This window comes from Electrophorus electricus, chromosome 16, assembly GCF_041902795.1.
Source record: "Electrophorus electricus isolate QZ-2024a chromosome 16, ASM4190279v1, whole genome shotgun sequence".
Lineage (NCBI taxonomy): Eukaryota > Metazoa > Chordata > Actinopteri > Gymnotiformes > Gymnotidae > Electrophorus > Electrophorus electricus.
The window spans coordinates 6574690-6595086 of record NC_137512.1 but is presented as its reverse complement, the minus strand read 5'-3'; the positions used below and the strand labels follow the sequence as shown (position 1 = coordinate 6595086).

At 39.8% G+C, this 20397-nt stretch overlaps 2 protein-coding genes across 5 annotated transcripts; one reads left to right on the top strand and one right to left on the bottom strand.

Moving 5' to 3' along the window:
• Positions 1 to 92: 92 nt before the first annotated feature.
• Positions 93 to 14825, bottom strand: micu3b (mitochondrial calcium uptake 3b). 4 transcript variants are annotated; one of them, XM_027013006.3, is made up of 14 exons: positions 14539 to 14825; positions 13155 to 13299; positions 11231 to 11262; positions 11039 to 11117; positions 8358 to 8405; positions 8147 to 8229; positions 7979 to 8050; positions 7561 to 7599; positions 5741 to 5836; positions 4763 to 4854; positions 4353 to 4524; positions 2812 to 2920; positions 2525 to 2682; positions 93 to 1779 (listed from the first exon to the last, which is right to left on the bottom strand). In XM_027013006.3, the coding sequence occupies exons 1-14, from the start codon at positions 14800 to 14802 to the stop codon at positions 1711 to 1713; spliced, it is 1458 nt and encodes a 485-aa protein (XP_026868807.2). In that variant the 5' UTR covers positions 14803 to 14825; the 3' UTR covers positions 93 to 1710. The 4 variants fall into 4 exon arrangements, with proteins under 4 accessions (XP_026868807.2, XP_026868809.1, XP_026868808.2 ...); XM_027013008.3 differs by lacking the exon at positions 5741 to 5836; XM_027013007.3 differs by lacking the exon at positions 7561 to 7599.
• Positions 14826 to 15405: 580 nt separating this feature from the next.
• On the top strand, positions 15406 to 19036 carry fgf20b (fibroblast growth factor 20b). Its single transcript, XM_027013035.2, has 3 exons — positions 15406 to 16134; positions 16493 to 16596; positions 16840 to 19036. The coding sequence occupies exons 1-3, from the start codon at positions 15858 to 15860 to the stop codon at positions 17083 to 17085; spliced, it is 627 nt and encodes a 208-aa protein (XP_026868836.1). The 5' UTR covers positions 15406 to 15857; the 3' UTR covers positions 17086 to 19036.
• Positions 19037 to 20397: the final 1361 nt, after the last annotated feature.

Here is a 20397-nt window from a genome sequence, read left to right as displayed (position 1 = left end):
ACGATCCCACCAGATCTAAATAAAAATTTTTTAAAAAGAGTGTAAATGATATGGGCATCTTGAGACGACAAACTACGAGAAAGACACATGGCTGGGTTTGTCTCTGTAGTACTTTATTTGCAATACAGCCTTAAAAATTCGCAAAAGCAAATTCCCCTTAAATTAGGTTTATTTCTTATAATACGCTGCACAACTTAATTACTAGATTGTTCATACTATGATAGAGTCAAAGACTACCTAAAACAATTCAAAGATAAAAGTAGCTGTTTTAATAAGAGTATTGGATGCTTTGCACTGGTAATTCAATAACTTACAGATAAATAGAATTAAAGTTACATATTGGTCTGTAGCTATTACACAGTGATTAGATTCCATTAGAAACGTTTCTTATTGTGAATTCAAACAATTGTTTTATTTAAATAAGACTTTTAATGAGTATGAAAGTGTCTGTGTAACTAGAGAGAAACATCAAGGCACTATTTTGCTATGCACACAGACACTATGCAGACACTATTCACAGTACAGTGATCCCTATTTCACAGACCATCATAGAGCCTGCGTTATTAGGCCTTGTGTGGACTGATCTGTGTACTGGAAAGGCTTAGTGAAGGAATATTAGCAATGTGGTCACTATATGCAAATAGAGTTAAGAATAACTATAAATTAATAAAGAATAAGATTAAAATATCAATGAGAAGTGTTATTCAATATAAATAAACACAACATCCATAATCGCGTGGTTTGAATTCTAAATTTTTATCTACCATAAAACATACATTTTCAACTCTATGGTGTGTATCTCTAGGGTATACGCCACAAAATAGTTTAAAGAGAGTTTTTATGAGTAATAAGACTATATAGAAAATATGGCAGTACTGTATAACACCTGACTACCAGAACAGAACCAAGAAGATCTGACACTGCTGTTGCCTATAAAATATTTCCATTTATAAAATATGTCAAAATGTATGCATGCAGTCTGTGTTCTGAAGTACCTGTTTCTGCTTTGTATCACAGTATTCCTATTTTAACTTTGCACTTAGTGTTTTTTTTTTTTTTAAAGGGCTTTGCGAACATGTCACTGGGAAGGTGTTTATAAAAGCATAACACCTGGAAGCAGATCCGTCTGATTCGGTGGCTTACATCAGTAACATCAGTGAGAGGTGCAGTCTGGCTTATAGTTGATAAAGCAGTGAGGCTGTAGGATATTTCTTTACTGATAACAAAATAAACACTGTGATACTGTAGCACCTAGTATTATGTTACATTTAAAATGAATAAATATTATAAATTGTTATGCAATACCTAAAGATTAACCTATGCAACTTTGTTATCGTGTATAACAGGCCTACAGTATATAGCCTTCTTATAACTGCTATTCTGCTATATATGTCTAACTGTTATATGTTCAGACTGTGCTATGATCCCATGTGTTGTTGATCCCAGAGCTACGCTGGTATCTAGTGTCTGTTGACTCTCCAGTGCATTAATATTGGAGAGTAATATGATACTAAGGCAAAGTGTCCAAGTTCCAATTGCTTTGCTGCTCTGGTACATTTAGAAAATTCCCTGAAGCATAGTCTTATGACCAAGGCTTGTGATTTTGTTAAAAAGGGAGGAAAATTCACTGAGACTGGATAAAAATGTAGGCTATGTAAGTCACAACAAGAATAAGGCTTTACAGAGTCCTATAATCTAGAGTATTGTGAGTTATTTTCCAGAGAGCTCTTTCTTCAGACAGGCCTTAAATGAGATGAATTTCTCTTCACCTCGATATCCCTAGGGTCAAGAAGAAAGCAGTACAAATAACTTTTTGTGCTAGAATACCATAATATTACATTCATCACATACAACAAAGACTGCAGGCAAATGGTGTTTCTGCTGGAAGTGAAAACAATTGTCTTTAGGATGCTGGCTATAACCTTGTAATAAAAAAATTAATACATATATTAAAAAAATGTTTTAGATATGACCACTAGATGGCAGAAAATCTTCAGGCAAATGTTTTACTGCACCAGCAGACACTGAGTTTTAAGGCCACCTGTGCAATTAGAGACAAGTTACTGATCCAATGCTAGCGCCTCGCTATGAATAATCCAAATACTAATGTAATGTAGAACATAGCAGCCAAATCTATGATACAAAAAAGATGATTCACTATTTTGACTGGCTAGAAAAACATGGGCCAAAGGCACCTGTACATAACTCTGATTAACATACAACACTTCACCCTCCTAGTCCACATAAAATCATGCGACTGTTCACAGTCTTGAGGTAAATTTTTGTTTTCCTTACATCAGCAGTGTTCATTTATTTCCAGCTTGATACAGAAGGTAGACTGTAACAGTTAATTCAACAACGGGGATTTGCCGTGTACAGCCTGACTGCTTTCTGCTTAAAGAGACTGAGGGGTTCATAACCCTGCCATCACCTGCGGTGCTGTAAAAGGAAGATAAACGGTGTTTACGCAACCCCAGCCGAGAAGCCACAGACCACCCCCCCCACCCCACCCCGTCCCCTTTACCCAGGAGCCGCGATGCAGGCGGCCTCTCATGATGCCAGTGAACTCCTTGTAGCTGAGCTGGTCATCAAGGTCTACATCGAAGATCCTGAAGACAATGTCTACAAGGTGCCGGGAGAGCTTCAGTCCCGTGGCCACGTAAACCGCACGCGCAAACTCATCTGTGTGTCAAAATGGACTGACAATTAGTGTTCCTTTGTCAGACATCTGCCTAATTGTATGATGATAGCAAGGGGACTAGGGTAAAAATATAAATAGCAATGTCAGCTATTTCACCAAGTGTATTTCACCTTGGCCAATTGATCGACTCGCAAAGTTGTACATTTGCAAGGCGATGGTAAAGTCCTCCAAGTTGTTGAGGAATTGAAAGAAGGTCCTGAACTCTTCAAAAGTGATCCCCTATAAGGAACAAATCACAAACAAGTATACATGATTCCCCATAAGGGACAGACCACAAAGAATCAAAAGTGATCCCTACAAGGAACTGAAAAAAAAAACAACAACAAGCAAAAGAATCTCTTTATCAGAAAAAGTTGTCAATTAAATTACTTAAAGTAGATTACACCCCAATAATATTTTGCCCTTTTTTCAATAAAAGTAATATTCTATACCAACAGAGTCTAGAGAGTCTGGGATATGAGAGCTGCCATCATGGGACAAAACCCATAAAAAATAATGACTCTCCAAAAGATGTCTCAACACAGAGAATAATGTTTTGGATAATAAAATGCCAAACTCCAAGCAACACATTATCTGCTGCAGACTTCACTCTCTCAGTCACTGGAAGCCTTAAGTGTCTAAGAGACCTTGAAGTCATCACACAGATAACAGATCCAAAGGCAGAAAATAACTTAGTCAAACAGTCAAAGTATACCCGCTCAATTCCCGATACAGGCCTTCGGCTGGAGTTGTCAGCGCCATGGGATTGGAGGGTTTTAAGGAAGGGTCAAGATGTTTGTAGGTTTTTTAAAAGAAGATTAACCTGATTCTCACATAAGACAAAAAGGAACCGATCCAAAACATCTGGAGGTTTGCAGATTAACAGCCGAGAAATCTATTGAGTTTCACTCATGCATTTCTCAGCACTAGACACTCTTCTTTCACCAAGGCTCTTCTTGTGTCTGTTTTACAAATGAACTAATGAGTAACGTGATTCTTTGCTGTTGTTGCAAAGTGAACTACATAAAAAAATCTCTTAACATAGTGATAAGATAGCCTTAATCATTGATAGCTATCCACTAACAGGTACCATGAAAGGTGAAATATCTTGTAACCTCTTTATGCATGGGTCACTTTGCACAAAGAATACAAGGATTCTCTTTTGTATCCATCACTTCTTAAGCCTGGCATCTGCTGTGCACTTCTGAGAAGCACTGAAGCAAAGGAGAACAAACTGTCAGAGTAAAGCCTCTGTATGAATTAGCACTATGCAATATTTAAATTGAGAGATTTTAATTCGATTCTTTGCTTGTGAGAGAATTAACAGTATAACATGGAAAGGAATTCTGATCCTACATTTTTATGATAAAAATGGGCAATTGTATCGATTTTATTATCCCATAATATTTATGGGACACCAATTGATGTTACCATTAATTATTTAATTGATATCACTGGTTTATAAACATTAACCTTTAAGGGGAAACAAAACAACTGTATGGACACTACAATGTGGTCATGTAGTAACCTGACTCTGCATATGACAACTCTTGACAGTGCTCCGCGGTGCACAGCAGCAATGCATCATACATAAAGTGGGTCTGTCCGAAAGATCAGTGAACTGTTTCGCAGAACAAGCCCAGGGGCTGGGATGGGAGCTGAAAAGTGTCACCTTCTCATCCGGCATGCTCCGCCGCACGTTCTCCAGGTAACTGCTGATGTGGTCTACGGTGGTGAAGCGCAGAAGGATGCGGGCAAAGTCCTCTGCACTGATGGTGACCATGCCTTTCGAGTAAGCAAGGAACTCGATCTCCAGCATCTCCGTCTGCAGGTTGTCCATGAACCTGGCAACAGAGTTAGCGATACCCATGGCGCTAGGAGAAGGTAGCACCCACCAGCTGAGCAGCACCCTTGAGTAAATGACTTAAAACAAGCTGTGCAGGCTTCACTACAAATGTATGCTCCCCTTCTCTGCCTCAGAGGTTTATTCACAGTGGTGTCCACTCATTTAAAGATGTAGCCATAATTTAAAGGCAATCAGTTGTGACCAAATTCATTCCATTCATCATTTGTTTTTTTTACCTGTAAAAGTCTTCAAAGTTCAGTTCAGTTTTTCCTTTCTTTCCAAAGAAGTGCACCAATAGCGTTGTGTCAGTAATATTCTCTTGCACGTGCTGTGAAGGCAAAGTCAAGCAAACAAACAAACAAACAACAAAACATTATTCAGCATTGACAATAGTCTAAAAAAGCAACATTCATAAAAACAACAACAACAAAAAAAAACGCAATCACATTTTTGGCAAAAATAGCTTATCCACAGGGTGGGTGCACAGCACAGGAAGAAGACAAAACTATCATGCCCATACAAAATGTGCTGATTCGGCCAGATTCATTCTGTTCAATCTCTTTTATGAAACAAAGTGCCTCACATCCTTGCTTATAAAATTTCACATGCTTCACTATGTATCAGTTCCTAGTCTTTGAGTGGGTCAAACCAAGCACTGGAAAGTTATTACACATGTTGTTTAATAGCAAGGATGGAATCAGGAGCAGCTACCCATGCCTGACAGAACACCAGTTACACAAGCCAAAAAGAAAAACTGCACACTCATATCAGTATCCTTTCTTCCCAGGTTGGGCCTCATGTTGGTGCTGAGGAGGCTTTTCCTTTAAGAACATGCTCCCACTGTACCTCATCCTAAGGCCCACCACTAAGTCTCCCAAAATGTTACAGACACAAAAGAAACATACTGTGGCCAATAGCCATAGACACACTGACCTTTCTGGTCACTAAATTGCAGGATGTTGATGTGGCTCTTGGCAAAAGCCTAAAGTATTTAATTTCCAAAGCAAAATATTTTATTGTTACACACTGAAACTACGATTTTTTTTGTTGTTGTTGCATCCTGATAGAGACAATGTTACATAAAAAATTACATGCTTGCATTGGACTCTCTGAATGACATATAGATACTTAGAGAATAAGAGATAAAAGCAGCGAAAATTAATTATAAATGGTGTTACACTGCTAAAGTTTGAAGACTAATGAGATATTTGTACCTCCACCAGTTCTGAAAAGAGAATTATTCTTGCACCATGCTTCAGTATATCCCAGAAGCTTCTGGGTTCAAATTGAGGGTGTTGTTTTTTAAGGACCTGCATATCAGAAGTATAGCTATTAAAAGCATCAAAACAGTTATTAAAGAAAAGACATCAGAATGCTCATAGATAGACTGCAACATGAATGCACATGACATCAAAACAGGACAAAAAACTAAAGCAGAATTACAATCTTTTTACTTATGTTTTTTCCCCAGATTTGTTTAGATTATAACAGATCATATTTTTAGGTTATTATCATCATCATGTAAACCATGCAGGTCATGCACAACTTTGCTGGTGTTATTGGTACAGACATGATAAATTATATATCTGTACAGACACCATAAACCTGGATTCATTGGTTATTAAACCAGCTGTTATAGGTTGTCTGGAGCAACATTTCACAGCTCCACTCAGGGCCACCTCTAGCTCACAAACACCAAATCTGTTTTTGCAGTATATCCCCATTTTGGCACGCTTGTCACATTTTGGCAACATCGTACGTCATCATAACATGTTAGCACTAGGAGTCTTTCCTTTTATGCTAAGACTCATTACGGAATTAACATGCTTTACTGAGGCTTTCACCAATACCTGGTTGTGATCCCACTCTTAAAAAACCCCCAAAAGATCTATATCTGTTTGCCTCCCTCCTAACGATTATTTGATCATGACTCAATGTATCAGAAACCTGTGCCTTTCAACTGCCAGCTGATGAGCAGCAGATTTTCTGGAATTATCAGAAAAACATTAATTTATCTTTAATTTATTTTTCATTGTTATAAATCTTTTTCCATCTACCATGACTGATAGGGATTCGGAAAAGTGACGTGTGGTAAACGTAGTTCTTTAGTACTTGAATTTCACAAAACAAGTGAGAAAATGTAAAACTACATGTACATGTTTGGTCAATAGAGCAACACACTTTCTAGCAACACTGATCTTCTGAAACACTATACGGTCCCATTCCAAAACATCGACACTGCCATTGCTTTGTAACCAGTAGTAGGACTCGGGTCACAATTATGGCCGATTCATGCTGGGTGGGACTGAAAGAGAAACCCAAAATGTATCTGTGAACAAAATCTCCGAGTACAGTTTGAAAAAAACCTCCCGGCTTTCCAAATCTCTGCCGGGGCTGACTCTTTCTTCATGTGTTAGCTGTGATTGGCACACTGCTCTTCATGGTCAGACCTGTCACACAAAAAGGTAACCTGAGCCCAAATACCACTTTTCAAGTAACTGTAAAAATAAAACATGGGGGTCCTGAAGGAACCGTCTCTTTTCAGGTGAGGGCTTTTTAAGTGAAATCTACGAGCCCATGCCTCAGCGAACGCCACCTGACAGTAGACAAGTAACATAAATCATCTGTTCTCCCCTCGACGTAATTGGGCTGCACTTCTAGACAATGGGGACATGTTTCGGTTTGCATTTGGCTGAGATCCATTAGGACTGCATTGTCCTGCCTTTCTGGGGCTCAGCAACACATGAGGGTCACTTCATCTGACTTTATCCAAACATTACACCCTACACAGCAAAAAGGACATTGCACTGTGTATGTCAAAGTGTCCAGACACTGTAGGCACTAGCCAAGGTAAAACAGCTGCTTAAAAAATATATCATCACCACTGCTCCTAGTGCAAACATCACGGTGGACATGCAGAGACGGTAGGGACTGTCATATCTCAAGTGGACCTAACACATCAACAGACAATCTAAAAAATACTACATGTCAAACACATGCTCTTAATGCTTCTGTAATATATTCAGATACATACAGCACTGTCCAAACTGCGGTATCCATACAGTTCCAGATTCTCAAAGGTCACATACAACAGGGCCATGCAGAATGTAAACCAAGAAAAAAGAGAGAAAAACAGTATGGAATTTACATTTTAAACAAGCTAGTAGTCAGATCTGCCATATGATGAAACGGTGCATGTTTCAAAGTCACATATCAGATGCCTGATTGATTCATTTGAAATTCAGCATCTCTCAACTTTTCATAGAAAGTCGTCTAAAAAGGCGTTCCATTCAAAATCTGATTCAAACTCCAGTTTGTCTAACTTTACATTTAAGCTTACCCAACACCTACTGTTATTGCCATGATAAAAATGCTGCATATTGCTGAGAACTGTGAAGTGAATGTCTCAACAGGAATAGATTCAATGACTGACGCTTAAACGCGTCTCTTACCAGTTGAGATGAACTTTCAGAATCGCCCCTCCTTTCTTTTTTCTCATTCTTTTTACGAAATATTTCCTCCAACTAAACAGGGAAAAGTCATCGTTTTGACTTCACGCACAGACACAAGGAGTTCATAACACAGGCACGGCCGTAAGAAAATCAGAGAGAAGTGCATACCACCATAAACTCCCTTTTGTCCACTTTTTCATTGCCGTCTGCATCAAACATGTTGAAAGCTATTCTAAACCCTGCATGAGGTTCTGCAAAGTGATGAACAACAAATATTTTGAGTTGAACACTGGAACATTTCCCCATCACTTGAAAATATATACTGTTTAAATTAAGCTGGCACTCACTTGTAAAATCACAAAATATACAACCTACTTACTTGTCAAAATGCAAAGAAGAAAAAGATACTCTGTATATGAGATGATGCCTGAAAAAGAGCACATAAAACATATTTGTTACAATTTATGCTCTTTGATCCCTAAACATTCCCCTAAAATCAAACAAACTATCATATGTTATTTAAAACTCAACTTCCCTCCTTTTCCTTTTGATAACATCTGAGGGGATTCCCTTCTTAACTCCTATTTGGTGTTCTTTCCACACAAATAGAGACTCTAAAACTCAAGTAATCAGGCCGGACACTAATACAAACAAAACCAGCCCTAGCGGCTGGCTCCTAGGCCAACTTCTGTTTGTTTTCCTAGGTGTAAAACATTCTCAAGTGATCTGTCACTGATTGCAGATGCCTAATGTGGGGTGTGTGTTCGCCTTTCAGGCCTGCTAGGCCTTTTGTTGTGCGAAAAAGCGAGAAAAGGAAGAACAACTGTCAGGACTCGGCGAGAGACTTAAGGAGAATTGCTGCAGTCACTGAAAGCATTCCCAAGCTTTTGTTTGTAGGCAAAGATAGTGACTCAAGCGCAGATAGTTCAGGGTGACTGGCTTGAGTGTTGTGGGAAAAGGACATTGATATGCTTGGCGCAAAGGATAAAAGAAAACTCTCTGTAAAAGCACAAATAACAAAATTTAGAACCAGTGCTCAAAACAGATCTGTAGACTTGCATTTGTTTAGGATAATTCAGAATCATTTATTTAGGATGGATTTAGTTTCAGAACTCTTTTTCGAAGACTGCGTGATCATGCGTGATCATGTCTCCATTTAAAAATATGACTCAACTCCTATCGTATTCTTTTCAAACTGCGTGAGTCATAATGAGACAGATGAACAGCACATGACAGTGATAAAACACCACTGGTTTGATCTGTTAATGCTTAATCTGTCTGAGGAGGTAAATGGTTTTGCAGACTTACAGAGAAAAGTCGTACACCTCCTACTTGACTCCATATGCTCAGCACAAAGCTCCACAGAAACAATTCACACAGAGTGTCAGGGTGAGCGATGTAACCCAATGCCATTCTTGGAATCCATACTGTCCTCAGTGTTGTGGGGCTGCCACAAGAACAAGTCTCAACACTGCAGGTTTCAAACAGCTTTTCTGAAGCAAGGCTTTGTTCATAGCTCAGTCCAGTCTTGTTTTTTAAAACTTAAACCATAGTGTGCCTTCAGCATTTAACAGTTTAAAATTTAAAACCCTGGTCCTAGCACCAGGACTTAGTGGGGGGTCATAGAAGACATGCTGCCCAGATAACGTATTTCTTTGGGGTGTTTAGAATGCAACACTGTACTCTAGGCTGATATTCGCTCATTCTTGGCAACAGTCTTACCACAGTGGCTGTGCCATTCCTTAAACCACTCATCTTGAAATTGTGTGGAAAGAACAATTTGTGTTAAGTCATTTCGTATTGTTTTTTTTAAACTCCAGGGACTAGGACAAAAGGATGAAAAGGCTACAATACAGAATAAAAATGTTTTTTGGTGTTGATTTAGTTTTGTTGCATTTCTGGTAGTTACTTTGTCTTTAATGTACTATGGATTTTTGCAGTGCTTTTAATCCATGACACCCACAGAATAAGAAAGGGGCCCATAGAGGGTTTAGTAATATATGAATTACAGTGTGACTGGGTTATGGGTGGTGCTCCAGTTACCTCTCTGCTGGGAACATCATTTTCTATTTAAAGATGCCAAATGGTATGTAACAGATTTTTTGTCACCTACATATATGATCTTACCCTAGAACAAATTCAGAGGACTGTTAGATTAAAAGATAAGATTAGATATGCAGGAGTGACACCATATTGTAATTCCTGTATATGGAAGAGGTTCACTGTCCTGTGGTGTAGGTAAGTGGGTGAGCAATCAGGAGGATATCCAAACATTATTCCACCTTGACGTTTGAGCAGCATTATGTTTGTGGGCATTTAAAATACTTGGAAATATTTTTTGGAATGTAAGATCCTCCATAAATCTTTAAATCTACTGGTTCAAATACATATGTACAGCAGGATTATTATGAAAGTATACAATAATGCAGCTCTGTCAAGAAATAATCTTTATACCTGCAAAATATTCTTGCAGTTACATCTTAATGACTTCTGACATCCTCATTATTCACGCACCACTTTCTCCCAAGAATCTGGTGGTTGTTCTGAATGAAGAAAGCAATACATCCACTACCAGATCCTGCAGTCTTACGCCACCACATTAGAGAAGTACAGGCATTGCTGACAACAGAAATCAGTCAAGTCCTAATTTTTAAGCCTTTGTTCTTTTTCTAGACTGGTCTTTTTCTAGACTACTAGCTGGTCTGTCTTCATATGCTACCATTCCTCTAGTGCTTCCAGAGCTTGGCTGTTTGCCTGATCCATAGTCTCCCTCACGTTCTCACATATGACTCCCTGAGACCATTCCACGGGATCACTGTGGTGGCAAATATCAAGCTCTTGTCCTGGCTTTCCAATCCACAAAGAGCTTGGATTTCCAAACCATGAGTCAAAACGACACCCTGATGCTGCATTTCAGGATTGAGGTTTCAGGATGTCTGTCATGTACTTCCTCATTACCTAAACATGCTTGCAGGGCATAAGATACGCCACATTACTAAATGCAAAAATATATATCCTTATGACTATGAAAAACAATGCATGAAACTTGTTAGGACTCACCTCTATCATGCAAGTTTCTGAAAAGTCTTGATGATCCCTTCCAAACAGGAGGGGTGTCTGAGAGAAATTTATCTAAATCCTTCAAAATTAATGGAAAAAAACACCCAAATATGTCACTAAAATGCATATGTTCAAGCAATTCTTATCCAAGAGTGATATGAGTGACAACCCGTGTCAACATTTTTAACATACCTCTTTGATCAGGGATCTCCAAAATTTCTTTTCTGGAATGGAACAAATAAGGCAATTTCAGACTAGAAGGGACATTTGATGGTACTCAATACTTGTCATTAGATGTCAGTAAAAGCATGGACATCAATATATTGTACTTTAAACACAGCATACTAATCTGTTTGTGCGTAATAAATAGTCCAGCCTGTGTATGTGCCTAGGTGACATTATCAAGACATATGACAGCAAAGCACTGACCTTTTTCTATAATACTATAAGCAGACGTTCCTAAGGAATGACAAGGCACTGCTATTGTGATAAGGCAAGAGTCATAAAATGCTTGACTGGCTAAACACATTCCTCCTCTCTCAGCAGTCTGACTATAGACATGAAACTCTCCTCCTCGAAGCAAAAAAAAACGATCATGAGTCTGCAAAAAAAAAAAAAAAAAGCTTCAATCTCTGTCCTGTGAAAATGCAGGTGCATTAAGAAATACACAGTTTTCTATAGCAAGCTGGCTTCAGAACCAACCTTGAGAGTTTGTTTTTTTTAATAAAATGCAGCAACACAAAGCAAATGAATTAGAAATATTATATATTTTAGTCTACTCTTCAAATATTTTGCCCAAAATATGACATTGAACAGTCATAACCCAGCAAATAAAAAAAGAAACTCTATGTATGTATGTGTTTAAATAATTAAATTCTGTTATATTTAAAGGCTTCCTGCTCAGACCTTCACAAACATGCACAGTCAGAGTGCACTCAAAACAGGCTTTACAGCCATGGCATAAAACAATAAATACCATTATGCCATTGAGCTTGTGCCATTAAAAATAATGTGGCTGAAGACGTGAGGCAATGTGTGCTCATTATACTAGGGTTCACATTTTATTCCTGTCCATACATTCCAAGCAGTCCAACTCAGCTATATGAAGAAGTAGCAGGTAGAACTGTCCACCTAATTTCTGAACATCACGGCCCTTTTCTTCATAAGCATGAGCCCAGCCTCCGGCCTCTGCTCGGGCTTAAGATCTAAAAAGAAGCAGTTGTGCTGCTAATGACTCTAACAGCAGTCACACACGTATCACTATGGTAACATATATAATACTACAGGAACATTCTGAGGACTTTGATCTCCTTCTGCCACTGACAACCACTGTAGGTGATGATAATCATTAGAATTAACATTAGCTATGGAGCCAGTTATTTCATTCAGCATTTTATTAATTCTCCAGGCAACACTAAGGAAACACAATCTCTGTTCCTTCTGCAGCATGGAAAACAAGTCAATAAAAGCAGTTTTGAGGCTACACTCCAAACCCTTGATTCAGGCCCTACACAGAGCCAAATATGTGGGGAAAAAAATCAATTATTTCTAATATACAAGTGTTTTACCACACAGTGGAAAAGGGTCAAAACAAAAATTATTCAGGGGAAAATATCCTAGGTATAATGTTTCTTTCTTTCAGTAACACAGAGATAAAACACAAAAACATAGATAAATAGCTAAACAAAGCTAAACTGATTTGGATGTTAACTTCTACCATGTGTAACAGCAATCTAAAATTCCCATTCGTAGGACTGCATACTCTCACATGCTTTCACAGATTTTTGCAATAGAAATGAGTGTAAGTGTAACACTGGTGCAGATGGCAATCTCCATGCAGGTGTTATGACTTCATAAGCAGAAACCAGTCATAGCTACCTTTAAAGCATCTGCTGGGTGGTATGCTTGTGTGAAAAAGGTGTGTAACAAATCACTGAGGATAAAAGGAATCCAAGTTTACCATCTTATGTATGTATATTGTAAAATTGTAGTGATTATATATATATCACTACAATTTTACAATTGTCCATCTCTCTGTACGTGTGTGTGTGTGTGTGTGTGTGTGTGTGTGTGTGTGTGTGTGTGTGTGTGTGAAACATTTTAGATTAGTGCTTACTCTTTGGCTCGCTTGTTGTGACTGACTCAATGAAGTCCAGTGGTGTCATGTACAGCTGTCCTTCATATTCCACTGAACTAAACCACCGGAATCTCTGTTCATGGGCTGACATTGCCATACCTTCATCAGCAGCAGGTATCATGATCTACAATAATACAAAAACAATGTTTTTAATATTATTAACACTAATAGAAATAAACCATTTATAAGTCATTCAGGAACACATTTTACAAAAGATGTACTGAGCCATTTCAAGTACTCATCTAAGACTTCCCACTACAATGATTAAACTGAATTGCTCAGAGGCCTTACATTTCCACCCAAACTTGCCTGGACAATGGTTCTCTGTGTGTATGTATGTGTGTGTGTTTAATGGTTACTAATGGAGCAGATGGATGTCTGTATATTGCCATTCCTCCACGCGACTGCACACCCAAATGTCCACAAGCCTCCATGTCAGGAGCCTGAGCTCACGAGGACAGGGCTGATGTCTTTCCCAGGTGGCTGGCAGCCAGATCTACCGGGCACCAGGCAAACACCCTGGGAATGTATGCCCCTGGTACTTATTACCCACATCAAATGTCAGCCTCACTGCCAGGCTCCCGTGTCCAGTTACCTCAACTCTGGATTCCTGCGTCTCAATCCACAAGTCAAGGTTACATCCAAGGCCCCCCCCCCCCTCATGTTCTTCCTCCCCCACCCCACACAGAGGCGATAAGAGAGTAAAGACAAAAAAGAACACAGTGTAAGGGAGGTCTGAGTCAATCCTGTACAGTTTAATGATCCAACAAACCGATGCAGGCAGTCCCCACAGACTGCTGCTGGCCAAACTTGGAGGGACTTATGCCAAGAAGGGGGTGGAGCCTTGTATTCTCGCCTTTCACCAAGTGCTGAGAGGACTGGGCAGAGGCCATGGGCTATATCAGTCTTTTCAGTTGTTTGCAACCAGAAACTATCAAACATATTCCTTCTTTTGATCTCCTTAGCTACAACATCGTATCATTCAACAGCACTGCAACATGCTATCCATGTCAACACATAAAGCCACATTATAATTTTAGCCATATTTATAGAAATAGTAGGTATAGTACAAAACTCTTATAATGTATACGTTTTAGGAGTGTAATTTTATTCGCATGTGCACATCCTAACTGCTCTGCGTAACCTCTCGTAGTGAGGACATTTCACAAAAACCCAATTCATGGTGTTTTTCAGCACCTCTCCCTAGTGGAGAGCGCCTTTGATGGAAGGCATATAAAACTCTACAAGAAGTCTCGTTTTCTTGTAAACCGATCGCACCACTGTACTTTATAAAACTACAGCGTCAGCGAGGACGCCTGTTTCACGCAGTATTTTTACGGTGCCCGTATTTCTCGAGCCATACCTTCTCTTTTGCTGCCACAGCTGGGAGCTGGTTAATCAGCGCATGTTGGTCTCTTATTTTGTTGCCCCCTTTCAGACGGTCCCGGGTCGTGCAATGTTGATATACAGCGATTCCTCCTACCACGACGCTTAGTCCAGTCGCCGCCTGTATCAGGGCGCCTTTCACTTTGAACGACGGTCTGCTTTTAAAATAAATGCTTCTACCTTTTGTGCAAGTGCTGAATTTGTTTACTGCTGAGATAAACTGACGTACAGCCGCCATCATGGCAGTGCCACAGCGGTCATCGTTAGCCCACTCCTCGCGAGATGTTAATGCAACCTAATACCTTATTTCATTCGGGCATACTCATACTTAGCAAATAAACAAGGTTTTCCTGCATTTATTTGGGTATGTCATTCATTATAGAGAATTTTGGTTATGGGTGAAATGTATGTAATGAGATTTGTTATTAGGCGATGATGATTTGTTAATAGGTGATGGTGATTCGCTATTAGATGCTGTAATGTTGTACTTTCCCTGAATAGAAAAAAGCAAACTCACACAAGCGGGTTTAATTTGAGGAGAAAAATCTCCATCAAGGCAGGTCTAAATTACCTGCACCGCCCACCAAAGCTTTTTGCTTGCGCTTTGCACCTGCCTCTCGCTCCTACCACTCACGGCATAAACCACTTCCCGGGATTACACAGAAACACACACACAGAAACACACACACGCACGCACACACACAAACACACGCACGCACACACACAAACACACGCACGCACACACACACACACACACACACGCACGCACGCACGCGCGCACACACACACACACACACACACACACACACACACACACACACACACACACACACACGCACCCACACACACCCACACACACACACACCTTGCCCGAACCTGAGACGTCGGAGTGCTATAAGTTTTGCATAGAGGTGCACTGGATTTACTATTTATGCTCGAGCGCCTCAAAGCTAAATACTACGTGGTGGATGTGATTTATACAAGCGAGACGTGACATTGCAATTTAAAGGAATGCCTTAAAAGTTTCTACAAATCCGCGTTCAAGAGACAATGTTTTAGAAAAATTAAGTTTCTTCAACGTCGGATATTGTATGGGAAAGATTAACGTGGAGTCAAACCTGACTTATAGTATTTCAATTTCTTGTTCTACATTGGGAAACTAAAGTCTTCGCTTTGTATGACTTAGACTACTTGGCAGGCATGGATCTCATTCGTGATAGTCCTTAAGAGTTGCACAACGCAAGGAGGTACCGCGATCGCCCGGCTCAAGTTAACCCGACTGGCTCAGGATTTACGATGGCAAGTACGGGAGAAATTGGGACGCTCTTGCAGAGCATGGAGGGTTTTGGACATGCAGGGTCGCATTTCTTCCTACCGGCGCTTGGAGAAAGCCTCGGGCTGCTCAATGATCCCCTCGTTCCGGCGGAGAGACTTTCTCGCAGCACACCGGCGGATTTAACGCATTTAAAGGGAATTCTGCGGAGGAGGCAGCTTTACTGTAGAACTGGATTTCACCTTGAAATACTCCCAGATGGCACGGTGCAAGGCACGAGAAAAGACCACAGTCGCTTCGGTAAGTTTTTTTCTGTTTAGCTTTTTAGCATATTCTTTTAAATTCTTAAAAGTGAAATGGATGAACATGGTTGATGTTTAGAATTCTAATGTAAATTAATTGTACACTCGTATATGTAAGCTATGTTCATTACTCATTTTTTTGTATATTTTGTATAGTAGGTATACCGTTATAAACATGCATAATTTTATGAGAGTGTGACCAATTATATACTTTAAACTGAAATCCCTGGTAGCCTGTATTTCTCTAGAAAGTGAGTCGGGTTACCGTCTCTAACTCAAACAGCTTACTCACAATCTGTGGGGAGGACTGGGACTTCAGAGAACATACTTAGAACAATTGATTTATTCTTCTCCAGGTATCTTGGAATTCATAAGCCTGGCAGTTGGATTAATCAGCATCAGAGGAGTGGATACTGGTCTCTACCTCGGGATGAATGACAAGGGGGAGCTCTATGGCTCTGTAAGTAGGGCTATTATTGTGTTCATGTGAATTACTAGCTACAAAGAATTATGCTTGTCCCCATTTATATGCCGGAAACCTCTCTCTGTGGTACTTCTTGTTACTGATGTCCAGCAGAATACATAAAGGCTTTTACATCTTAAAACCCTAAGACCTTCCTTCTGGGCTATTATAGAGTTCATGCCAAAGTTGCATTAAGTCTACTATTCCTTTTGCCCATCTTTGACTGTCCTTTTCACACAGGAAAAACTGACAGCTGAGTGTGTCTTCCGGGAACAGTTCGAGGAGAATTGGTACAACACATACTCTTCAAACCTGTACAAACATGGGGAAAAGGGGGCACGGTATTATGTTGCGCTCAACAAGGATGGAACACCACGGGATGGGACAAAATCGAGACGGCATCAGAAGTTCACGCATTTCCTACCCAGGCCAGTGGACCCGGACAAAGTCCCTGAACTCTACAGAGAAGTGTTAGGCCACAGTTGAGACCATTAGCCTGGCTTCAGTAGAGGAACAGGCCCCTTAAGCCCAGTTCTTATCATATAGGAACTGGGGAAATGGATGGCTGGCTTTTAGCAGTAGTGCACTAGCCAGTAGCAAGAGGAAGACGTGCTCTTCTTTAAGGGAGCACAAGCCAGTACTGACAGTGAAGTACTCAGTCATGATTATCTACCACCATCTTCCTGAGTGCTGAGAGCTGCAGAGGGTGTCTCAGTGACCATAGGCTCTGTCTGAACCTATTTAACAGTGGGAATGTTGTTAAAAAGAATGGTCCTGACTGGTCCTCAGAAACAAGGTCCTGACTGCTGTTTGAGGGCACATCTGCATGACAAAAATATTTGAGCAGAAAGACTTGAAGGAACATTACTTATATGATACTTGGAGATGCTGGGACTGAAATCTGCAGAGAACAGGATGCATCATCTCATAGGATATTATTTATACAACTCATGCTATGCATATTTATTTTATGTATTTATTTATTTGATAATATATATTTTTACATCTAAATGTAGACTTATCTCATTAGATAACTCTAGTAGAAGGTGCCTTAAGTTAGTCAGTCTTCTTATGACAGAAGTGTAAAATATTCATAATGTTATATTGACAAGTACAATCGTGCTTATTCCTTTCACATGTATGAAGAATAGTCATTGTTTTAAGAAAGTTCCAAAAGGTTGCATGCTGCATACTTCAGCAGTTAGTTAAATTGAGCAAATAATGGAAAAAATCTAATTTGTTTTCAGAAATTGCACCCATGCTGATTTGAAAATATTATGACGTGTGCAGTCTGAAACTTAGTCTGTATAATGTCAGTAGAGCTAATTGTTACTCCTGGAAATGTGTCAGCTGAGTTCTGAGGGGTTTTTCTCATTCTGTTTTTTAAAAGAGAGTTGTTGCCATAAATATATCTTCTTGAAGAGGCAGGCACAATCTATGGATATGTTTTTCTTTTCTGTAACACTGGTAAGGCTGAGAACGCAAGGCTTGTCTGAAACTCATCAACTTCAAAGGTCCTCTCAGAGACCTTCTCATGTAACAGCCACACAATGACAAGATCAGGGTGAAATAAAATCTGACCTTTAGTTGCAGTCTAGTGGCTGGGCAGCCCTGCAAAACTGGGGTCAGAACCATAAATATTAGGCAATCTCTGTTGACTATGTCAAAATAAATCTTAATACTACCACTTAAGCATATATTAAGAAGACAAATGTCATACTTAAATATATGAAAGGTTGCAGTGCAAAAAATCCAAATATTAAAATAGTTGCATTCAAATAAGGTTTCCTTTTAGTTCAGATGCCTTTTTTCGTTTTTAATGTGACATGTCATTCAGTCTTACTGACAGGGTGATAAATTGTCTGTACCAGCATTTGTGAATTAAACCAAGCATCACTTGGACAAAGACAATATGAAATTCAGATACCTCAGGCTCAGTCTACCTGTGCTTTATTCTGAATGTGTTTGAACGGCTCAATGAACAATTTCCACAATAGCGACCAAAAGAGCATATCTATCTACTGTTTCCACAACGCTCGGAAGAAGATTTGTGATGAAGCGTAGGGGCTACAGTGTGTGATCTCAGCATCTCTGTGATGGTGAGCCAGGCTCTGCCCTGACAAGGCAGGTTACATGGTGCCAGCCTTCAGCGGTATGCGATACTGTGGGATTTTCCCATCCGAACATCTTACAACAGGAAGCAGTGTACGGAGGGTGCAAGAGAACAGAAAGGAACTCAGGTTTACACTATAGAGGGCTAAATGAGTGAACGTCTTCATTTGTTCTTGTCCAATTACATCTACAGCATCGTCCTATAGGATGACTTTTTGCCACTTGACTCAAATTTTTAAAAGATGTCTTACAAAGCTTAGTTTAATGCTTTCCCCCATGCATGCTATGCTAATATAATTTATAAACAACTGACAGATGATTGCAATATGGAATAATAAAATAAAAAACAAAAATCTTGCTTATGTTTTTAAAATGTTGTACTTATATAGTGTGTGTGTGTGTGTGTGTGTGTGTGTGTGTGTTCATGCAGGACATTGAAAATATCATATTCAAAAATCAAACTTTATGGCATCCCCCACTTAACCTTTTCAACTAGGAAAATGTGTTTAGTTTTCCACTAGCATCTCCAGCTAGATGAAAGGGGCTCAGCTAGACAGAGGTGAATTGAACATTCTAGATGTTTGCTACCTGATGCCATGAAACACTTTTTGGCACTTGTTAAACTTGTGTTTTGGGGTCTGTCTGGACTGAAAACGATGCCTTTGTCCCAGCAGCAGGTGGTCCAAGGTACTTTACAGCCGACACTTAAATCCTTCATCCATGCTCTCGCTCAGGTCTACCTCATGCACTTAATGGATGCACCCTTATTTTCATCACTTCAGACATGGCCTCAAAGAGCTCTCAAGGAAATCCAATCAGATAGAGGCGTGTGTGTGTGTGTGTGTGTGTGTGTGTGTGTGTGTGTGTGTGTGTGTATGTGGCATTAGTCCACAGGCAGGTGTGGAAGTTAGCAAACCGTCTCTCTCATACAAATGCACACATGCGCACATGCACACGCACGCGCACACACACACACACACACACACACACACGCGCGCACACACGCACGCACGCACGCACGCACGCACGCACGCACACACGCACGCACACACACACACACCTATTCACCTATCTCAGCAGAGCAGTCAAACAGTGCAGGTGTTCCCTTAGCACTTGTCAGTGTCTTCTCTGTCACTGATCTTTAAGTTTCTGTGTTTTTCAGCTGTGAACATGACAGGGTACCCACGGAGATCCATGGAAATAATAAAGCCTCCATGGCTTTGTTGTCTGTCTGGATTACAATAAAATTTAATTCGTATTTTAGATACTGACCAGAGATGAGCCCAGGGGGTGGGATTAACACTCACCTGCTGGTTTAAGCTGTGGATTCTTCTAAAGATAGGCATCTGTTTGATTAGGGTGGTGTCTGACAATACATACAGCAAGTATTTATTTTGAGCCCTTTCCGAGTAAATGACCTCTTTAAAGCCAGAATGTAATCCAGTATTGTTTACATGACCTAGGACTGAACAGTGTGAGTCTACTGATTAAGTATGAAATTCATAACATATATTTAAGACTTTAAAGAGAGCAGGAAAAAGAAACTCCCAGGTGAAGTCTTCACGTGGCCCAAGTGTCATTTGCTTCTTTCAAATGTCATCTTTGAGGTTTGCTTTCTCAAACTGCAATCAAATTCTGCATATTGCATGAGCTCTGTGGTCCTCAACCTTTGAGCTGTCAAATGTA

Coding starts and splice junctions, on each gene's coding strand:
- micu3b (XM_027013006.3), bottom strand. CDS start 14,802: ATGATGGCGGCTGTACGTCAGTTTATCTCAGCAGTAAACAAATTCAGC. Junction 8,406..11,038: donor CAGAAACTTGCATGATAGAG/GTGAGTCCTAAC, acceptor GCTCTTTTTCAG/GCATCATCTCATATACAGAG. Junction 2,921..4,352: donor GGAGCATGCCGGATGAGAAG/GTGACACTTTTC, acceptor TGTTCCTTATAG/GGGATCACTTTTGAAGAGTT.
- fgf20b (XM_027013035.2), top strand. CDS start 15,858: ATGGCAAGTACGGGAGAAATTGGGACGCTCTTGCAGAGCATGGAGGGT. Junction 16,135..16,492: donor AAAAGACCACAGTCGCTTCG/GTAAGTTTTTTT, acceptor ATTCTTCTCCAG/GTATCTTGGAATTCATAAGC. Junction 16,597..16,839: donor AGGGGGAGCTCTATGGCTCT/GTAAGTAGGGCT, acceptor CTTTTCACACAG/GAAAAACTGACAGCTGAGTG.